The following is an 18,490-nucleotide window of genomic DNA, read 5'->3' as shown; positions in this document are numbered from 1 at the left end:
TGAATAGCACTACCTTATTTTTCAGGTTAAACATCTCAGCCTGTATAACATCGTTGGTTCTACAATAATATGCGGCATTTCCTGCTAGCAATTTCTATAATACGACTGCATGCTTTCCAAACCGTGGTTGCATAAAAGCACTCCATGAATAATAAAATGCAAAAATTTGTAATCACTGAAGCATCTAAATGTTAAAACGGCGACGTTACGTTTCAATGCAATAACTTTTTATTATTTTTTTAAAAAATAGGTTATGCTGCTAGTATTATTAATTTTTATCAGTATCCTCCACGCTAGCACTTTTGCAATGGAAAATCTGTTTTGTTTTGTAGGATTTTCAGAGAACAAAAATAACGCGGAGTAAGTCTTCTGAACTTGTGACTTAATACGACTATGTCTTTGTTGGTGTGTTTCTCTCGAAAAATGGTAAGTCGATGACACAAAGTTAAAAAAAAAAAAAGTTTTGATGACATTAGTATGGTCGTCGGTTAAACTTTAATAGAACAAATCATAATTGTGTTGAGAGAGACGTGAAAAAACTAGCAATTGTAAATTTGGAAATCTATGTTTTCAGTTTGGAGTGAAGATTGGAACCAGTGGCAATCTTACTTTGATGCGATTGATTCGGTGAGTCAGTACAATTTTTGAAGAAAGGAACTCGTTTTCTATTTAGCTGCCCCATCAAATACACATCCCATAAAATCAACCATTCTCATGTTAAAAACCACTGGCACCACAATGATCAAAAAGCTGGTTTAATTAGCTACGCCCGTATAATCAAAGCCTTACTCTGAGAGTAAGTTGAGTTATTTATAAGTGCGTGAGAGAGAGAGAGAGAGAGAGAGAAAATTAAGAATATTTTCCATACGTTTCTGAGTTCCGTGAAATTCGAAATGAGCACAAACTGGAAAAGGTTGTGAAATCGTGATAGATAGGCTACTGGGTGGGTTAAAAATTAATGCAGGTTTTTAAATCAATCGCAAGCTCAGAATGCTATAACTTGCCTGAAGCTGAACGGAATTAATCGATATAAAAACATACATTATCAATACATTTTAGTCTGCGTGACGGGGTGGCTCAGTGGTAAAGGGTTCACATTTGGTGCATGGGGTCCCTGGTTCGATCCCAGTTCGCCAAGTGAACCTTGTGGTGTACAAACACCGTGTGCGTAGGTTTTCTCGGGGTTCTCCCGTTTCCTTCCACCATTGTATTCTTTTCTCATCATCACCGTCTCCTTTAGCCTAGCCGGCATAAACGTGGGACGTACAACTGAAGGACTTCATTTCATTTCATTTCAACCATATAAAAATTCGCGAATCTGGAAGGAATAAATTCTTCAAAGGCATCCTGGACACACTCTTGGTGTTGAAGACGTGCCCGTTCAAGAATATGTCCAGATACTGGAAAAGATGAAAGTCAATGGGCAAGAATGATGGATATGGCAGCGCTTTGTATTGCAATACGTGTAACATTTGTAACATCATTAATTCACATTGTTGTTGTGTTAGACCAGATCTGCTGAATAATAACCTAAAAGACTTTTCAGTTTTTGTATATTTTGCCAATATTCTGAATTGTCGGGAGTGATGAAATTACCAGGATTAGGTAAGATATAGTGGAGTATTGCAGCTACGAAGCATCTTACCATAGGAGTAGAAGCATGCTTTAATCATTTGGTAGGACGTAATCGTTGCCGACCATACAAGATTCATTTTTCCTTGCATATATTAATGTGGTCAAAAAATGGATCCTTTTCGTAGCGCAAGAACAGCAGCACATGACTAACTTGTATTAGTGTGGAAACCTTTTTTTGTTCTGCATTCCTCCAAACTCGTTCAATTTCTGCATGTGTTCTTGCTGAGTGAAGTCTGTTCGATCGTAGTAAACCAGCTACCCAACTGTGCTATCTAAAAACGTCCAACCAAACGACGAATCATTGATTCAGAAATTGCATCTCTGACACGAAACTGGCGGCGATACTCTCTTTGTGTTAAGGTAATTGATTTCTGGTTTTCAAAATACAGTTCAATAATTTTGTTGTTTGCACAGCGTTAATTTTTCCATCTTGCACTTTCTAGTTGTCTATTTCATGCAGTCTGCAAAATAAGAGGAAAATGATTGTTAGAAACATTTTTTTTTCCTGCCATACTTCTACCACGGTACTGCGATCTTAAGAAACATTCACATTAATCTTATATTCTCATGGAAAATATATGTTGCAATCCCTTCGTGAATTGTGGCCCACCCTGTCTATAAAAATAACGTAGAATAAGTAGTAGTATTATGAGGTGTGTTAATACGACAAAGATATTTATCAGTATTTCCGGAGTGAATGTAATGAAGAATGTCAACTAAATAAAATTTTAACATGCGAGATACGTCCAGAAAATGAGTGTACTAGATTTTTGTAGGTTTCAAAAGATTTATTTAAAACAACTTTTATATGGTTACATCAGTATATATGTGAACTATTTTTCCACGTGGTTTCCGTCCCTCTCGATGCAGTTAGTGAAATGAGGGATTTTTTTTTTTTTTTAATGCCTTGGTGAATGAAGTCTGCCGCTACCTCTTTTGAACAATTCTTCACCTCCACTTTCTCATCAGTTGAAATTTTTTTCCACCCATGTGCATCTTCAGGGGGGTGAACAGGTAATAGTCTGAAGGCGCCAGACCAAGAGAATGCGTATATCAGTCAAAATCGACAGTCTTCCATTCCTTTTCTTATCGTACACATCACTACGTTGTTTTAAAATTCACGACACCACTTACCCATACTCGTACGATTCAAAATTCCTTCGTCATAAACTGATTTGATCTCGTTAAAAACTTCAAACGAAGATTTTCCCTTCACAGTGAGATAACGGATAACGCTGCGAATCTCGCACTTGGCATCAGATTTAATTGACATCTTTGACGGGAGACATTACTATGGCCACAGTTCTGGTCGTACTGACGCGTGATTGGGCTCGTTGGAAAGGATAGGAACTAAGCTACATGGTAGTATGACCAACATAGCAATAACAAATTCCCTCTGCCCGCGAGAGCCCTAATACACTTATTTTGTTGACGTACCTCGTATTTTTGTACAATTGGAGGATACTGATAAAAATATCTAGTTCTAGCATAATTTCTTCATGTTAACAGCAGAATTTCTTCCTTAAGAACACGCGTGACGAAGATGCATGAGGTCATTGAAATGTAGCGACGGTACGTCATTTTAACATCAGATTGCTTCAGTCAGTACAAATTTTACTTTTATTATTAATATGGATCCTATTACGCCATTATTAATGAATTGCTCAGTGTTGGTTTTAGAAACACGACAGCTTCTGTCACAGAAGGAAAAAAAAAATGGTAACGGAAATTAATGGTTTACCAGAGCTCCATTCACAATATTATATTCCCAAAAAAACATTAAACAATGAAAAGTTCAAAAATTATTAAACGTGCATACAATCAGTGACGTCTCCTTTATGAAGAAAAATAACAATTTAATCTATCTATAGAAAATCAAAACAGCACTTTCAAGGTGACTATTTTGGAAGAAAGTAAAAACACATATTTTCTCATTATCAAAAAATCACACAAAGTGCCTTTCTAAATTCCAAAACAGTTTTGTGACAATATAAAAACTAGTGTTTTAAGCAAAAGATCATTCTACCTACGTCCGACAATTGTGAGTTAGGTGTATCGAATTCACGTCGCGCAGGAACTGAGAACACGGAAAATTCCAAGATGTGGCTACCAGGACTGGCATCCATTACAGGACGTTTGTGAGTATGCTTTGTGTTATCGAACATTACATGACTTAATTTGAGTGAAGGAAGGACCACAAAACATTAAAGGACACACACGAGAGAACCAAGGACTTCCCCTTGGTGCTTTTCTTTCCACTATATTACTTTGTTATATATCATTATCCTGTATATATCATTTGTTTTTATATCAATATCTTCTTAGGTGATGGTTCTAATAAATATTACAAAATGGAAGACATTTTCCTTCTAATTGCCCTTTTAATATGACTAGTAGCATAGCGTGACAATTTACAAGCATCTTTAAGCTCTTGAAGCATCAGACATCATATTAACAAGATATTCCCTGTAAGTTTTCCAAATACCTGTACTACGTCTGTACTTCCTTTTTTACAGTCCACTGTAGAATGAAATCATCTACTTAAAATATTTTTGTGTATATATATTTACAGTAGTATTAATAGTTGTGATTCTCTCATTCTAAATAATAACTCTTTGCTTTTCTCTTTTTATTTTAGAAATGTGGTTGTGTGTGTGAAAATTGTTCTGACCAAGCGAGTTTGCATTTGCATGTGGAAATTGAGAATCTGAAACAACGACTTTTGGAACGAGAGAACCACATTGTGAAAATGGAAACCAACTTTCTGACAGAAGCAGAGAAATTTCCAAACGGTGAACATGCTGCTTTGATGGAAGAAGTAGTCGTTTGGCAAGAGAAGTACAACAGGTAATAATAAACAATAAGAATTCGTAAAAGAAACTTATTTTACTACTGTTTAATGATGTCTGAAATGTAGGACAAATATTTTCAAAGGACATGTTTTGTAGAGGTAGGGTGTATGACACGCATTTTGTACGTACTGCACTGTAGAGAAGAAGTATAATGGGATTTGGAATGTGAAAAAAGTAGTTGATAATTGTAGAGCTGTTGCTACTGGAACTCGTAGTGATTTTATTGCAGATGAGGAAATTTTTAATATATACATTCTATATTATTGTGTATGTATAGCGATTGAATAACATAGAAATAAACACCACCGGATATAACGGTGCAAGCGCCACGTGTGGTCAACTGTATATAATCGTGAACAAAGGATGAAGAGTATACACAGTATATCGAAAAAAAAAACGGAACTTTTTAAATTAACAAAACGAATTAGGTGTTTTTATTCAAGATACATCCCTTCCGCATCAATACGCCGCTGGGCACGTTCCACTAATGTTAGCATAAAGTTCTTAATATCCTTTTTCGGAATCTCCTCAGTAACCCTCGTCATGGCAGGCTGGATGTGTGTAACATTGTCATAAAATGTTCCTTTCATGGCCAATTTTAATTTCGGAAATAGCAAAATAGCCACACGGCGATAAACCAGACGAATACGGTGGATGTGGAAGCACATAGATTTGTTTTTTAACCTAAAAGTCACGAACTGCGACGGTTATGTGATATGGTGCATTGTCGTGCAATAAAGACCAACTACCTGGCGCTCAATACTCAAGCCTTACGTGAACAATTCCGCCATCCATTTCACAATTCGCACCGTGGGCGATCATTTCACGCACTTGTTCCACCAAGTCATCGCAATTTTTGTTTTTGGTTCTGCCTGGCTTTGGGTCGTCTTCCAAGGACACACGACCGTCCCGGAATCACGTATATCACTCGAACACGCGTGTACAAGATAAGCACTCATCACCATACACTTGTTTCATCATTTCTAATGTTTGTGTAAATATTTTACCTAGCTTGAAATCAGGGTTGGCCGGTTTAAACCTTGGTTTAAACCAGCTGGTTTTTTCAAAAAAACCAACTGGTTTAAACCAAAAAACGAAAAATGTTCGTAAAAGTGTAATTATTCGTAAAATCTTGATGAACACATATTTGTGGGTTATCACGTTTCACTCCCATATATTATTCGTATTATATTCAGACCTAAATTCCCCATTCATTACTCAAAGAGATTATACCACAAAAGCAACCTTTTTTATGTAACTTTATGGATGTTTCTTTTGTGATTTTTTTTATAGTTTGTTATTATTGTTGTGCAACCAAAGGAAAATTCTAAACATTGTTTCGTTTTGATAATGTTTACTATCGATAAAATACATCGAAATGCTGTACTTTTTTGGGAGGGGGGTCATACAAACCCCACGAGAGGCAATTATTGAAATCACAAGAATCTTTGGTAACTATTTATATATAAATGGGTCAGAGCCAAAGTGGACTCAAATAATTCGTATCTTTATTCATTTTTCTTACTGATATGCAAAGTAAGTCGTCATATCTTTTTAACTTAGACTAATAAAGGTCGTAGTGAACTGACTTGGACTAAATTAGTTCTTCTGTACTCTCTAGTATTTTGAAGTTGTCCATATGTAATTCTGTATAATGGTTCCACTTGTGCAATTGTTTATCTTTTGGTCCTGAAATGACTGTTGACGATTATATTAACAAATATGTAAAGATCAGTCTAATGTATTTTTATCAGGAATCCTTCGTGAGTGAGTCAGCACACGTATCGCATTTGTGGCCAATTAGTCCCGATTTCGAGTTCAAATGGAGGACAATTTCTCTTAGATGTAGGCCGAGATGCGATTGGGATTCTCCTTTAAGCTTATGTGACCCCTTCCAGCATAACCCGGTTGTTGCATACTAACACCAAGGCGAAACAAGCTTATTTCTGTCCATATGTGATATAAATACATAGAGCAAATTATTGAAACCAAAAAACCTGGTTAAACCAAAAAAAACTGTTTTTTTTTTTGTTTTCTCAATAAAAACCATGGTTTTTGCCAACCCTGCTTGAAATAAAATTTAAGATTGACTCTTTGTTCAGTCCTTGTGTGTGTGTGTGTGTGTGTGTGACGAGGTGACACCAGATACATTCATTTTTCTTGCCATAACTTGACACTCCGTTAATCAGTTCTCATGGTCGTGGTCTCGTTTTGTTCAGCAAATATCCAGCTTTCCGATGATGTGTTGCTTCAATAGATGCAGCTAGTGGTTATCTGGAAACAAAAAGTTCCGTTACTTTTCCGACATACTGTGTATGTGCGATTCTTCATTATAACACAGATGATAGGACGATCAGCTTAATCATAAATTAAACTCAGACTAATATTCTCCCTGCGTCTCTCTGATAATTTGTTTGAATTGTCGTAACTTATTCATTTCTACAGATGCATAAAACAGTTAGCAGTAATTCTCTTTTGGACTTAAATATGCGCTTATTGAAGAAGAAGAGCATCCTAGATCAGTTTCTCAACCAGTGGCCTCCATTGACAATTCTTGTAGAACTTTTTCGCTGATTACAGTGATAACTGGCATTGCTATTCCTGTTTCCGATTTCGATAAATATTTGCTTAAACCTTTTCCATATTTTATGGTATCTTTAGTTACATAACCCTTTTTAATTCATGAAGAACAAATTCAGTAGATACCAAAAACAGTTCCGCAAGAGACGAAAAGCTTCTTCCTGCTAAAGAAACATTTACTCGTAAGAAATGGCTATGCTAAACTCTTTAAGCGATCATCACTGACTGACACACAAGGAGGTATCGAAAAGTTCGTGCAATCATCTAGAAGAAATCTACTCTGGAGAACTCTGACATCATGATAGTATTAATCCTTCTCTCCTTAGTTACCGTGCGTAGCGACACAATTTTGCTAGCGGTTCTTCACTTTTCGTAAGTTCGTTTTGTAAAAGTCTGCAGTTTGGCTTTGAATTCACAGTTCAACCTCAGAAATGACGTCCTTCCTACTGTCAAAATGACATCTTCGTCATTTTTGAAAAGAGGAAGAAGGCACTTGATGCTAGATCCGATGAGTATGGGGTGGGACAATATTTCATATCCTAATTCCACTGCCTTCATCATAGATGCGTGGGCGAAATGAGCTTGTGCATTGTCTGCCAATAGCAGCACACCTTTTGTGACAAATCCACGACATTTCTTCTTCAGTTTCTGTAGTAACGTAGTCAGGAGGTGGGAATAATAGGTACTATTCCCTGTTCAGCGTAAGCTCTAAACTCCGATAAACAAAATATTTGTATCCTTCCGCCTGTCACAAGTACGATTGGCTAGTGATGTATCATTCCCACTCCTCACGGGGAGGAGCAAATTACACACGTGCATTTTGACAATACTGTCTCGTGTTGTCCAGATACAGCAGCAGCAGAAAAGAAAGAAAAAAAACTCGAAAGATTAAAAAAAAAAGTATTTGAATTTCGCTCGTAAACAATTGTTGCTTAGTGAGTAAAGGTTTACCTTGTTGTTTCAGCACAACACTCGCGGAACCGGGATTCATGTCAGCCATCTTTCAGACTTAAAAAGCAGAACACGCGTCCACAGTTGAATTGGCGCCATAATTACTGCGCATGCTTAGTGTTTATTTCTATTGTTTCATTAATCACACTCGATTGCAGTATTATTAGATAATACGTATTATATTTTTTTCATTTATAATAATATAGCAGTTTTATATGGAGCTTCATAGTAAAACTAATAATCAAATCATATGAACTATTTTGCGGAGGAGTACAAGCGTCGGTAGGACAACAGCAAATCAGCGAGATTAGTTTCACGAGGCTTTATCACAGTTTAGAGCTTACGCCGAACAGGGTTTAGTAATAGTTTGCCCCTGTGGCAGGAAATCTGTCATGATGACCTCTTCACAATCCCCCCTCCCCCCCAAAATGGAAAGCTTCACCTTGGCGAGAGACTTCAGCAATTGTGCGTTTTTAGAAGTAGAGAAGGTGGTGTGTTTCCATTGGTTGCTCATTTCCTTGTTTCTGGGTGGTAAAGGTAAGCCCAACTTTCATTCATTATCACTAGTCTGTTAAAAAAGTCCTCTTCATCCACCTGATATCGATGCAACGTTTCTCTTGCAGCGTCCTCGCTATTTCTTTTCTGGAAAGGTGTGAGCAGTCATGACACCCATGTGCTGACACTTTCTGAAGAAGCAGCTAATGGTGAATGATATTCCTGGCAGACCCATAACTCATATCTGTTGCATACATGACACTATCAATAATTATCGTCCTGTCTTCCATTATGATCATCTTAACTTTCTCCGTCAATGCGGCATCATCAGTGAAAGATCGTCTTCCAAATCTAGATGCGTCCGCGGTGGTCATGTGTCCAGCTTGGGATTGCCATTTCCACTCGGATACTATCTTATAAGATGGACTTTCATTCCCATACACTTACTTCATACGAGGGTCACTACGAAAATTTTGAGATGTGAAATAACTTCATACTTAAAATCAATTAAACACTTACATTTTCTCAAAGTATTCACCATTACACTGTGCACACTTCTGCATCCTCGAAAACCACTTTTGGAAGCAGTGTTGCCAGTCTTTTTCTTCAAGTGTTGAAAGTTCATTCTCGTAAGCCACTACAGCTTCTTCAGGGCTGCAAAATCTCTTCCCACGCATGCGATCTTTGATCCTGGGGAACAGAAAAAAATCACACGGGGCCAGGTCAGGGCTATACGGCGGATGAGTCATAAGTTTGACCTCCGTAGATTCTAAAAAACTGAATTGTAATGTTGGCCGTGTGTGCGGACGCGTTGTCATCATGAAGCAGGATCCCACGCAATCCAGTTCTTGGACACCGTTCCCGAAGCTTCTGCAACACTTTTGTTAGGCAACCAGTGGTGTACCACTGAGCAGTAACAGTCCTTTGTTCTTCAAGTGGAACAGTTGCAACATGGCCACATTTGGAGAAAAAAGTTGCGACCATCTTCTTCCTCACACTTCGCGGTCGCTTCACTTTCGTGGGTGGATTTTCGTCTGGAATGATCCAAACTGTAGACTGGCGTTTCTTTTTAGGGTCAAATTAATTGCTGTTCAAAGTGTGAGGCACCCAACGAGATTAAACCTTCCTGAGCTGAAGATGATCATGAAGAATTTTTGTCACTGCTGGCGATCCAATGTTCGCTGTAGATTCAATGTCCTTGAAAGTTGTTCGAGGATTTTCTCGAATCATTTGTTCCACAGCGGCAATGTTTTCATCTGACACAGCTGTTACCGGACGTCCAGCTCTCTCTTCATCTTTAAACTATATCCGGCCTCTTCTGAATTCACCAAACCACCGAAAAATTGTAGCACGGGAAGGAACAAGGTCCCCAAATGCCCCCTGCAAACGGTCAAGGCTTTGTGTCTCGTTCAAACCACTTTTGAAATCGTAAAGGATCATTGCCCGAAAATGTTCCGTTCCGAGCTCCATTCTAGACAGCTGAATACTGCTCACATCAACAAACAAGTGAAGGCGATACGGCCACGCCGATAAGCGAGGCAAGTTGAAACTTGCTTCGCTTCTTCGCTCTGGATACAACTACCGAACGCAATTGTTGGAATTCAAATACTGTGCCACAACAATGCGTATCTCAAAACTTTCGTAGTGACCCTCGTATCTTCGTGAATCTCCTTTGGTGATTTTCACTGCTGAAGATTGAGGAACTTACGACGCTCCGTGCCTCAAGCTTGTCAATCATTGCACCCTCAATGATTTACCTGAAAAAGAAGAAAGAAAGAAAGAAAAATAATCGTTCTAACGAGTCCAGAATTTGCATGGATAATATATAAGGACGTAACTATAAAATGTATGTCCAAAGGGGTTCTAGTTCGTCATCTTCTAGATGATTGCACGGACTTTTTGATACCCCCTCGTATCGACACAACTTGGTTTTCTAAATGTAATTAATTTAATGCTACAAGTCAACACTATATCCTTATAACTCTCACAAAATGTACCTCAGAACCTAATAATAATAGAAATATCTCATTATTAATTTGCATTTGTTTCAATTTATTATACACTCTTTTGCTTTTCCTATAAAAATGGAAAAATGTTACTATCTCAACTAATCGACGTAGTGTTTATAACAGTGTGATTCAGTGCTTTAAAAGGAGTATATTTATGTTGAGGAGGAAGAAATGAAGCTAACGATAATGATTTCTGATAAAGATGCATGGCTTCAAACTTCACGTGTTCATCTGTCAGTAGTTACAGCATATTAGTAATCCTTTGGCCTGTAAGCACAATATTATTCAGAAAACTATGAAAGATATATATATTTTTAATTTTCTTAAGTACAAATTTTCCACTTAGGTAAGCGTTCTGTTGAAGCATAAAACTTAATTCCTGTGCCGAAGTTCGGTAGATAATCTGACTATGGTGATTCACGTGAAGCTGAAGAATGTATACAATTATAACTATATTGATGTCGAAAATATCTGTTGATGGCTTCGATACATCAAGTCTGGCGAAACAACGGTCAATATCCAACTCAGAAGCGGAAGACTTCAAACGGTGGTAACGAACCCAAATTTAAGATGATTAGATGAACTGATTGGACATGACAGGGATATTTCCACAGATGCCGTGGGGAAATATTACGTTGTTCCAAAGAGTGTGTATTTAGCGTAGCAAATGCATTTAATTACAAAAAAATATGCTCCAAATGAGTTATCAAGCTCTTTACAAAATTATGATCATCATAGGTATTCTGTCATTATTTTCGGGTCACTTGCTCTAACTGAGAAGCTTCCATGTTCACTGTCTTCAACTAACTTCTTCGTCTTCACGTACGATTTTTCTGTTGTAATACCGTCCGTCAACTGTAGCCCTTTCCCTCTCTTTCCTGCCACCGTACCCTGTAGCACGTCCCTTATGATACACTTCCTTATCAGCCAGTGTCCCAACGAAACAAAGATATGGTGGCCAGACAAAAAGTAATTTGTTAGGATCAACAAAATTCTTTATTATGTGTGTAAATAAATTTTCCTGAGTATTTTATTTATTTATTATATTAGATTAAATAGCAGTTAAGTGGTCTTTCCTTCGGTGTGAATCTCAGAGGGAAGTTTTAAAAATTTTCCGACAAGAATATTGGTTTCCTGATTTTATTCGCTTATACTTTGAGTTATAGATAGAGACGTTAGTAGTCTAATAGTTGTCAAGAACAGTGTTAATGTTGGTACAAAAAAATTTTACTTCCAGCAACCTATCCTCTCTTACAGTATCCGTGCAATTTACAGGAAAATAGAAAATGTAGTGCATCCATTCAAAATTTTCCCCCTCAGTTACTATTAGAATTGTAAATAGGAGAAAGGTGTATATTTTTTTAAGAAAAACTTCATGAGTCGCCGTTTTTTTCTAAAGTTCTTTTAAAAGTTATTTTTTTTCAGCCGTGTGAAAAAATGTAAAAACAAATAGAAAACAAAATGATGCTTATAATGTGCTGAGAATCGGTTCTGATGTAGATTTGCGAAGTAAAAAGCAATAGAATTTGAAATTAATGCCCATAATTTGTGTAATCAAATTAATGAAAAACTGATTGTTGAAAGTTTATTTTTATGTGTTAAACAGGGTGACCCAAACGTAGGGATACACCTCTGCATTGTGTACAAGTATAACATTCTAGTACATTATTATTTCTACTTACTCACATTTTTCGATTTTCAAAAATTATATATAGTAAAAAAAAAGAAAAAATCATTTTTGGAACTTTGAAAAATTCAAATGAAAACAATAATTAATTGTTATCTTAGATTGGTTTTCTAAAAATTACATAATTGAAATAAAAATATACTATAGAAATGGAAGTTAACGTTCTGGGGGCTAGCAAGAAATCGGCAACAAATAACAGTTGGATTCACGTTGCAAACTGTTGGAAATGAATTCAAATGAATAATTATGTACTGACTGTTGGATAAAAAAAAAAAAAAAAAAAAAAAATCCAACTAACCATTAGAATGTAACATTTTTGTCCTTGTGACTGGACGTGGTAGGAGCCGAGATTTACTCATGTCTATTCTATATTTGGGAACAATATTTTAAGAAGTAACGAGTTGTCCCGGCAACTTAAAATGACCAATCATATTTTGTGACTGCTACTCCAGATATATTTTCCTTGTTTATAATTCTCTCATTGGCATCTAGTACTCATCCTTAATCGATGAGAAACATATGAGACGTTCCAGATAGTAAGGACGAACTCAACTTTTCCTAAAAATGCATTCTCAACAATCAAAATATATACATCTGAGAATTGCCCTCAAACATAATTTCCGAGCGTTTAGATTGCAGTGGTGACCACCCACCCCTTATGTCCATGACGCACCCTCCCAATTGTCTATCCATAGGTGTTCTTCCATGAAAAATAAATCATTTCGATTAATTTTACACCCCCTCAAACATATTTATATAGATTTTTAACCCCCCCAATATTTCAATGACGCAGTTTGCGTCATAGCCCCCCTTTGTGGGCACCCCTGTAGATTGTATGTAACTTCCGTTGAGTTCTTCCTTACTATCCAGAATGTCTCATATCCACATCACAAACTAATTAAATAGTACTTTTTAAGTAGACAAATTTTAGTATTCTGTGAGTTGCGTAGTATTTTCTAAGATAACAATCAGGCCTAGAGCTGAATGGTATTCACCAGGTTATGGCGTATCCTGATGATGTAAATTCAATAGGGGATTATAGGAGAACAATAGAAAGTAATGCAGGGGTCTTATTAAACGCTTTCAGGGACATGGGTTTAGAAGTAAATGCAGAGGAAACTAAATACATGGAAGTTTGTTAGAATCATAATACTGCAAATTATAGGTGTGTTAAAATATCAAATAATACTTTGATAAAATGGATACTTTCAGATATCTAGAATCAATATTAACAGACAAAAACTATATTCACGAATAAATTAAATGTCGACTAAAAGCAGGGAATTTTTTGTTATTATTCAGTTCAAAATCTTTTGTTGTCGCGAATTCTGTCGAGAAATCGGAAGCTTGAAACATATAAAACGGTAATCATGCCTGTTGTTCTGTATGGTTGCGAAACATGGTCGCTTACTCTGAAGGAAAAACGTATTCTGAAAGTGTTTGAGAATAAAATCCTGACACGAATATTTGAACCCAGAAGGAAGGGAATTGGGAATAGTGAAAACTTCATAACGAGGAAATAATTAATTTATACCGTTTACCAAACATTGTTAGAGTTATCAAATCTATGTGGTTCAGCTGAGCAGGTCATGTAGCCACGATGGAAGAAAGTAGGAATGCTTTCAAAATTTTAACTAGAAATCCAATCGGAAATTGACCATTAGGAAGGCCTAGGCGCAGAGCGGAGGACAATATTAAGAGTGATTTTGCAGAAATAGAAATACAAAGAAGAAACTGGATCCAGTTGGCTAAGGACAGAAGTCAATGGAGAACTTTCATGAACACGGCATTGAACATCCGGGTTCCATAAGCCATAGAGTGAGTTAGTTACGTAGTATTTTCTTTTTTAGAGAATTGAAAAATGGCAAGGAAATGTTGAGGACCATAAAAAACATTAACTGCTTCTTCCAGAGGGTACTGGTTAGTCCGAATGGTCATGAACGAGGTAGATTAAGAAATAGTTAAAATATTATGTCGAGTTAAAATTACATTAATAGTTTTTATTTCCTTACGCTTGTAATAGTAGGAGGTAGGAATAATTTGATTTTGTTCCAGGTTGTATGACGCTCACAAGAAACTCCAAAAGGTAAATCAGAGTCTGGAGGACAAGCTTCTGAAAATAGTGGATAAGTTTGAAACAGAGAAAACTTCCTTGACACGCGATATGGCAAATCTAACACAACGTCTTGTAGAAGCGAGAGTGAAAATAAACCGATTGCAGGATGAAAATGTAAGTAGAAGTGTTAAATTACAGTTGTTTGTGCAGAAGTAGTAGTATTGTCTTCTTTTTTTAATAATTGTGATTTTATTAGTGGTGCTTAGATTGATTAGTTACCTATCAGGGATGTTAAATTCTTCGGATATGTTTCTTCTTGCTTATGTTACTAGTGCCAAAAGAAGGCGTTAACAGATCAGATTTTTAAGAACAAAATCCAACATACTCAGGAGTTAAATATTCCCGTACTTGACAGCCTGACATACTAAAAATAATACAAAATTTACCATTTTTCTTTTGCTTGTTTATTCATAAGTGAAAGGAGATAATGAAATGCAACTTACCACAATCATAGATAATGTTATTTTACAACAGAAAATATGAACCTGAAGAATTTTTAGTGTTGCCAGAATAACATTTTCCCAAAAATCTAAGTTAAGGCAGCGACTAGAGGAACGAACACAACTGCATTTGATAACGTATCTTCGTATGTTGTTTTGGTATCCTGTGAACTACTTTCTAAATAACATTATTATTTAATTTTAATAACTGTATGTTACAACTATTTTGTTTGTTACAAACTAAATGCAACTATTATTTAAAAAGTAGTTTACAGGACTCCAAGACAACATGATACGTAAGTAGTTGAGTTCGTTTTTCTAGACCATGCCTTAACTTAGATTTGGGGGAAATGTTATTCTGGTAATACTAATTTCTATGGATAGCAACACTGAAAATTCTTCAGGTTCATATTTTCTGTTGTAGAATAACATTATGTATAACATTTCAATGGTTTTGATCAACAACAGAAGCAATTGAAGTTGATAAAAATCCTACAGTTTTATTTTTTGCTCGAGACTTTTAAGTATGTGCCTGCGACACTTCCGCAACAATTTTTATAGAGGCAGTTGATGAGTACTTCAAGTTATATGACCGTAGAAAAACACCCTCCATAAATATATTCGTCATCTATCTTTCATCTTTTAACTTCAACGTTTATTTTATTTCTCATGCAAGTTTTTATGCTGTGTGGTTGTAAATGCTTGTGAATGAGATCCTTATTCTTAACCATACACCTATTGGTATTCATTGAGTTGCGGCTTCAGGTAGCGAAATTGTTTCCTGAGGTACAATTTGAATGTTAGAATCCTGTAAATTTTGAGAATGATCTTAACGTTAATAAATCTTATGGGTTGTATTTTGGTCTAAAATGTATTTGTAAAAACCTGTTAAGTTAGGCAATTTTACTTACATAATATGAGTAGTATTAATAACAGTAGTAAAAGTCAAAATTCGAAATATTTAGTTGCTGACGATGGTAAAAGCGTCAATGATATTACCCCAGTTTTTGTTCAGAATGTCCATATCGGAATGTAATTTTGACGTATTCATTCGAGTGAAAAAAGCTTTTATGACTGTTTGTCTATAGACAATGAAGATCTTTCATTCTCTTCCACTTTTAGCAATGTTGTTTTGTGTCTTGTTAGGTGTTTTGAAATAAAAGGACTTTAAAATCATTGTTGTTAACTGAGGGCAGTATAATGTTGGTTACAGTTCCTTGTGCTTAGGATGATAGATTGTATGAAACATTTGGTAAGACTAATACGATAGTTGTGTTTTAGTATAAATGTTAGACTAAATTGTTTGGCACAGGACTATTAATAGAATAGCAGCTTACTATTTTTAAGAATCAGAGTTGCATAATAAAACCCGAAAAGAATATGCTGCATAAAAAAAAAAAAAAAATATTTATGCTTAAAACAGATATCTGCTCGTAATTATCTGCTAAGGAGAATATGTCTTTAAAGTATCCGTAATTTCTAACAGGAAAGCAATTTTTGGATCGAAAGATCTAATATATTTCAATCAAAAAATTTCTTGCAGGCCTTATATCTGGAGAACTACATGTGGTGTAGCCAAACTCAAACTATCACATAACTCAGTATGATGTGCTTATTCTGTAGAAAATACGAAAACTCGATTTAGGGGCCGTTCAAAAATTTTGTGGTCCCTGATCCAAAAACTAATTATTGACCAGGATCGCAATCTTTTGATCCATTTTTGGTTTTCCTAAAAAATTCTTGTTATTCAGTTAAATCACACAAGATACTTTGTTAACTTGCTTTCAAATGTTACTATGTTACACAAAATAATAGTCTAACTATCAAAAGTCTAAAACCTAAATGAAACGTTTCATCGTAAATGCCAACTCTCAAACTAATGAATATTGATCGAACTTAACAACTTCAATAACAAAGATATAGTTATCTATTTTCTTCTTGTTATAAACTCAACGTCTTTTTTTCTTGTTGCTATTAAGTGCAATTTTTCTTGGAACTATAAACTTTTCCCAACAATATTGAAATAAGAATTCCAACGAAAATACATTAAAATTAAAAGTAAAGTTTAATATATATATATTTAAAATATAAAAATGCATGATCATAATACTACTTCCTACTTCTGCCTGCAATTCACGTCTTATTTCCTGAGTTCACACATGTATGTTCTATTTTAGGAGAGGTATAAGAATGACGTAAACCTTGCCATTCAGTTACTTCAGTGTAAGCCTTCCAACTTTGTCTCCCAGAAATTTGACTCGGTAAGTAAACCATTAAACTTAAAAAGTTAAAACTATAAACATCAATTAAGTCGCATGCCATTTTCATTTGACGGAAAAGATTTCCTAGGCAATTACTGTTCCTTAAGAAAATATAATTTAAGCTACCATTTGCCTGGAAAGGATAAGAGAATACTGCTCGGTTAGGGTCTGTGAGAGAACGCTATTACCATTATACAAAAGATTCCAATCGTCTTTTTGAGTAGTGTACGAGCTACGAGCAATGCGTAAGATTCAGGAGGAGATAATTGATAATGTAGTTGTTCAAAATACACTATGTTGCCAAAAGTCACCGGACACCCGATATTGTTGGTTTGAAAGGTACCACATGTATAACTAGTAGGATGTTGGGCTTCCGTTTGCCTGGAATTATAGCGTTTACCCCTCGGATTAGGCTAGTCACTAAGTTCTGGTACACTGCTGGCGGAAGTGTGCTCCATTCCTCCTGTAGCATGGTGAACAGTACACGTTTGGTTGTTGATCGAGTGGGTCCGGCACGCAACCGACTCTCCAATTGATCCCAAAGATGTTCAATAGGGTTCGGGTCGAGGCTTTGCGCCGGCTGGGCAAGCACTTCACCTGAATATTGTCAAACCACGACTCAATGGCACGTGCTGTATGAACAGGAGCATTATCGTGTTGATACAGAAAGAAGCCCGTCGCAAACTGTTTCCATAGTCTTGGCAGCATACTGTTGTCTAAAATGTCTTCATATACACCAGAAGTTATCGACCAGTCAATAAAAACTAACGGGTCCAACCCAAACTATGACAGTACCACCACCAAATTTTACGTTTGATACACTACACTCCGATAAATACCGTTCGTCAGACACCATTCGCCAGGTCCATACACGCCCATCAGAGTGCCAAAGCATTTATCGTGGTTCATCACTCCACATTACATTCTTCCACTGCTCCAAAGTACAATTACGGTGTTCTTTGCACCAGTGCAAACACTTCCGTGCATTGGTGCGTGTGATTAGGAGCTTCCTGGTGGCAGCACAAGCATAAAAACTAAGTGCTATTACTTCTCGATGGGCAGTCCTCTCATTGGCCTATGTACCTGAGCTGAGACGGAAGTCCTCTGCAATATCTGCCAAAGATGTCTGTCGGTTGTTTCCCACAACACGCTTCAGGGGTTCTCCGGTCTCGATCACTTAGTTTCTTGGGCGTACCAGAGCGAGATTTCGGTCCATATTTCTTTGGCGTTTCCACTTGACTATGACATCTCTACTTGTGGACCGGGGCACGTTGAGCTGCTGAGAAATCTCTCTGATCGTATGTCAGAGTTTATAGATATCTGCAATAATGCCCCTTTCGAATATATTCAACTCGTTCCGTTGACTCATCATCATGGACAACTCATGTTTGATGCTCCAGCTTTTCGGTCTTCACTTACATAGCGTCGGTAAGGTGTACTGACGTCATTCTAGGATCGTTTACT

The 18,490-nt window shown here is 36.4% G+C and overlaps 1 protein-coding gene across 3 annotated transcripts in view; it reads left to right on the top strand.

The window, feature by feature from the left end:
• LOC145660682 (uncharacterized) overlaps positions 1-18,490 on the top strand; it is a 154,400-nt gene that overhangs the window by 97,989 nt on the left and 37,921 nt on the right. The window contains exons 1-4 of one of the 3 annotated variants that reach the window (XM_081726023.1): positions 3,652-3,773; positions 4,274-4,482; positions 14,265-14,439; positions 16,943-17,026. In XM_081726023.1, coding sequence (XP_081582149.1) covers positions 4,385-4,482; positions 14,265-14,439; positions 16,943-17,026 — 357 coding nt within the window. In that variant the 5' untranslated portion in view covers positions 3,652-3,773; positions 4,274-4,384. Of the gene's footprint in view, positions 1-3,651; positions 3,774-4,273; positions 4,483-14,264; positions 14,440-16,942; positions 17,027-18,490 lie in introns of those variants that run through there. The other 2 variants (XM_081726021.1, XM_081726022.1) reach the window with 2 other exon arrangements.

The sequence above is a fragment of the Thermobia domestica genome, chromosome 9 (genome assembly GCF_964235325.1).
Source record: "Thermobia domestica chromosome 9, izTheDome1.hap1.1, whole genome shotgun sequence".
Classification (NCBI taxonomy): domain Eukaryota; kingdom Metazoa; phylum Arthropoda; class Insecta; order Zygentoma; family Lepismatidae; genus Thermobia; species Thermobia domestica.
Note: the sequence above shows the minus strand (reverse complement) of the source record. Positions and strands in the feature narration are given on the sequence as shown.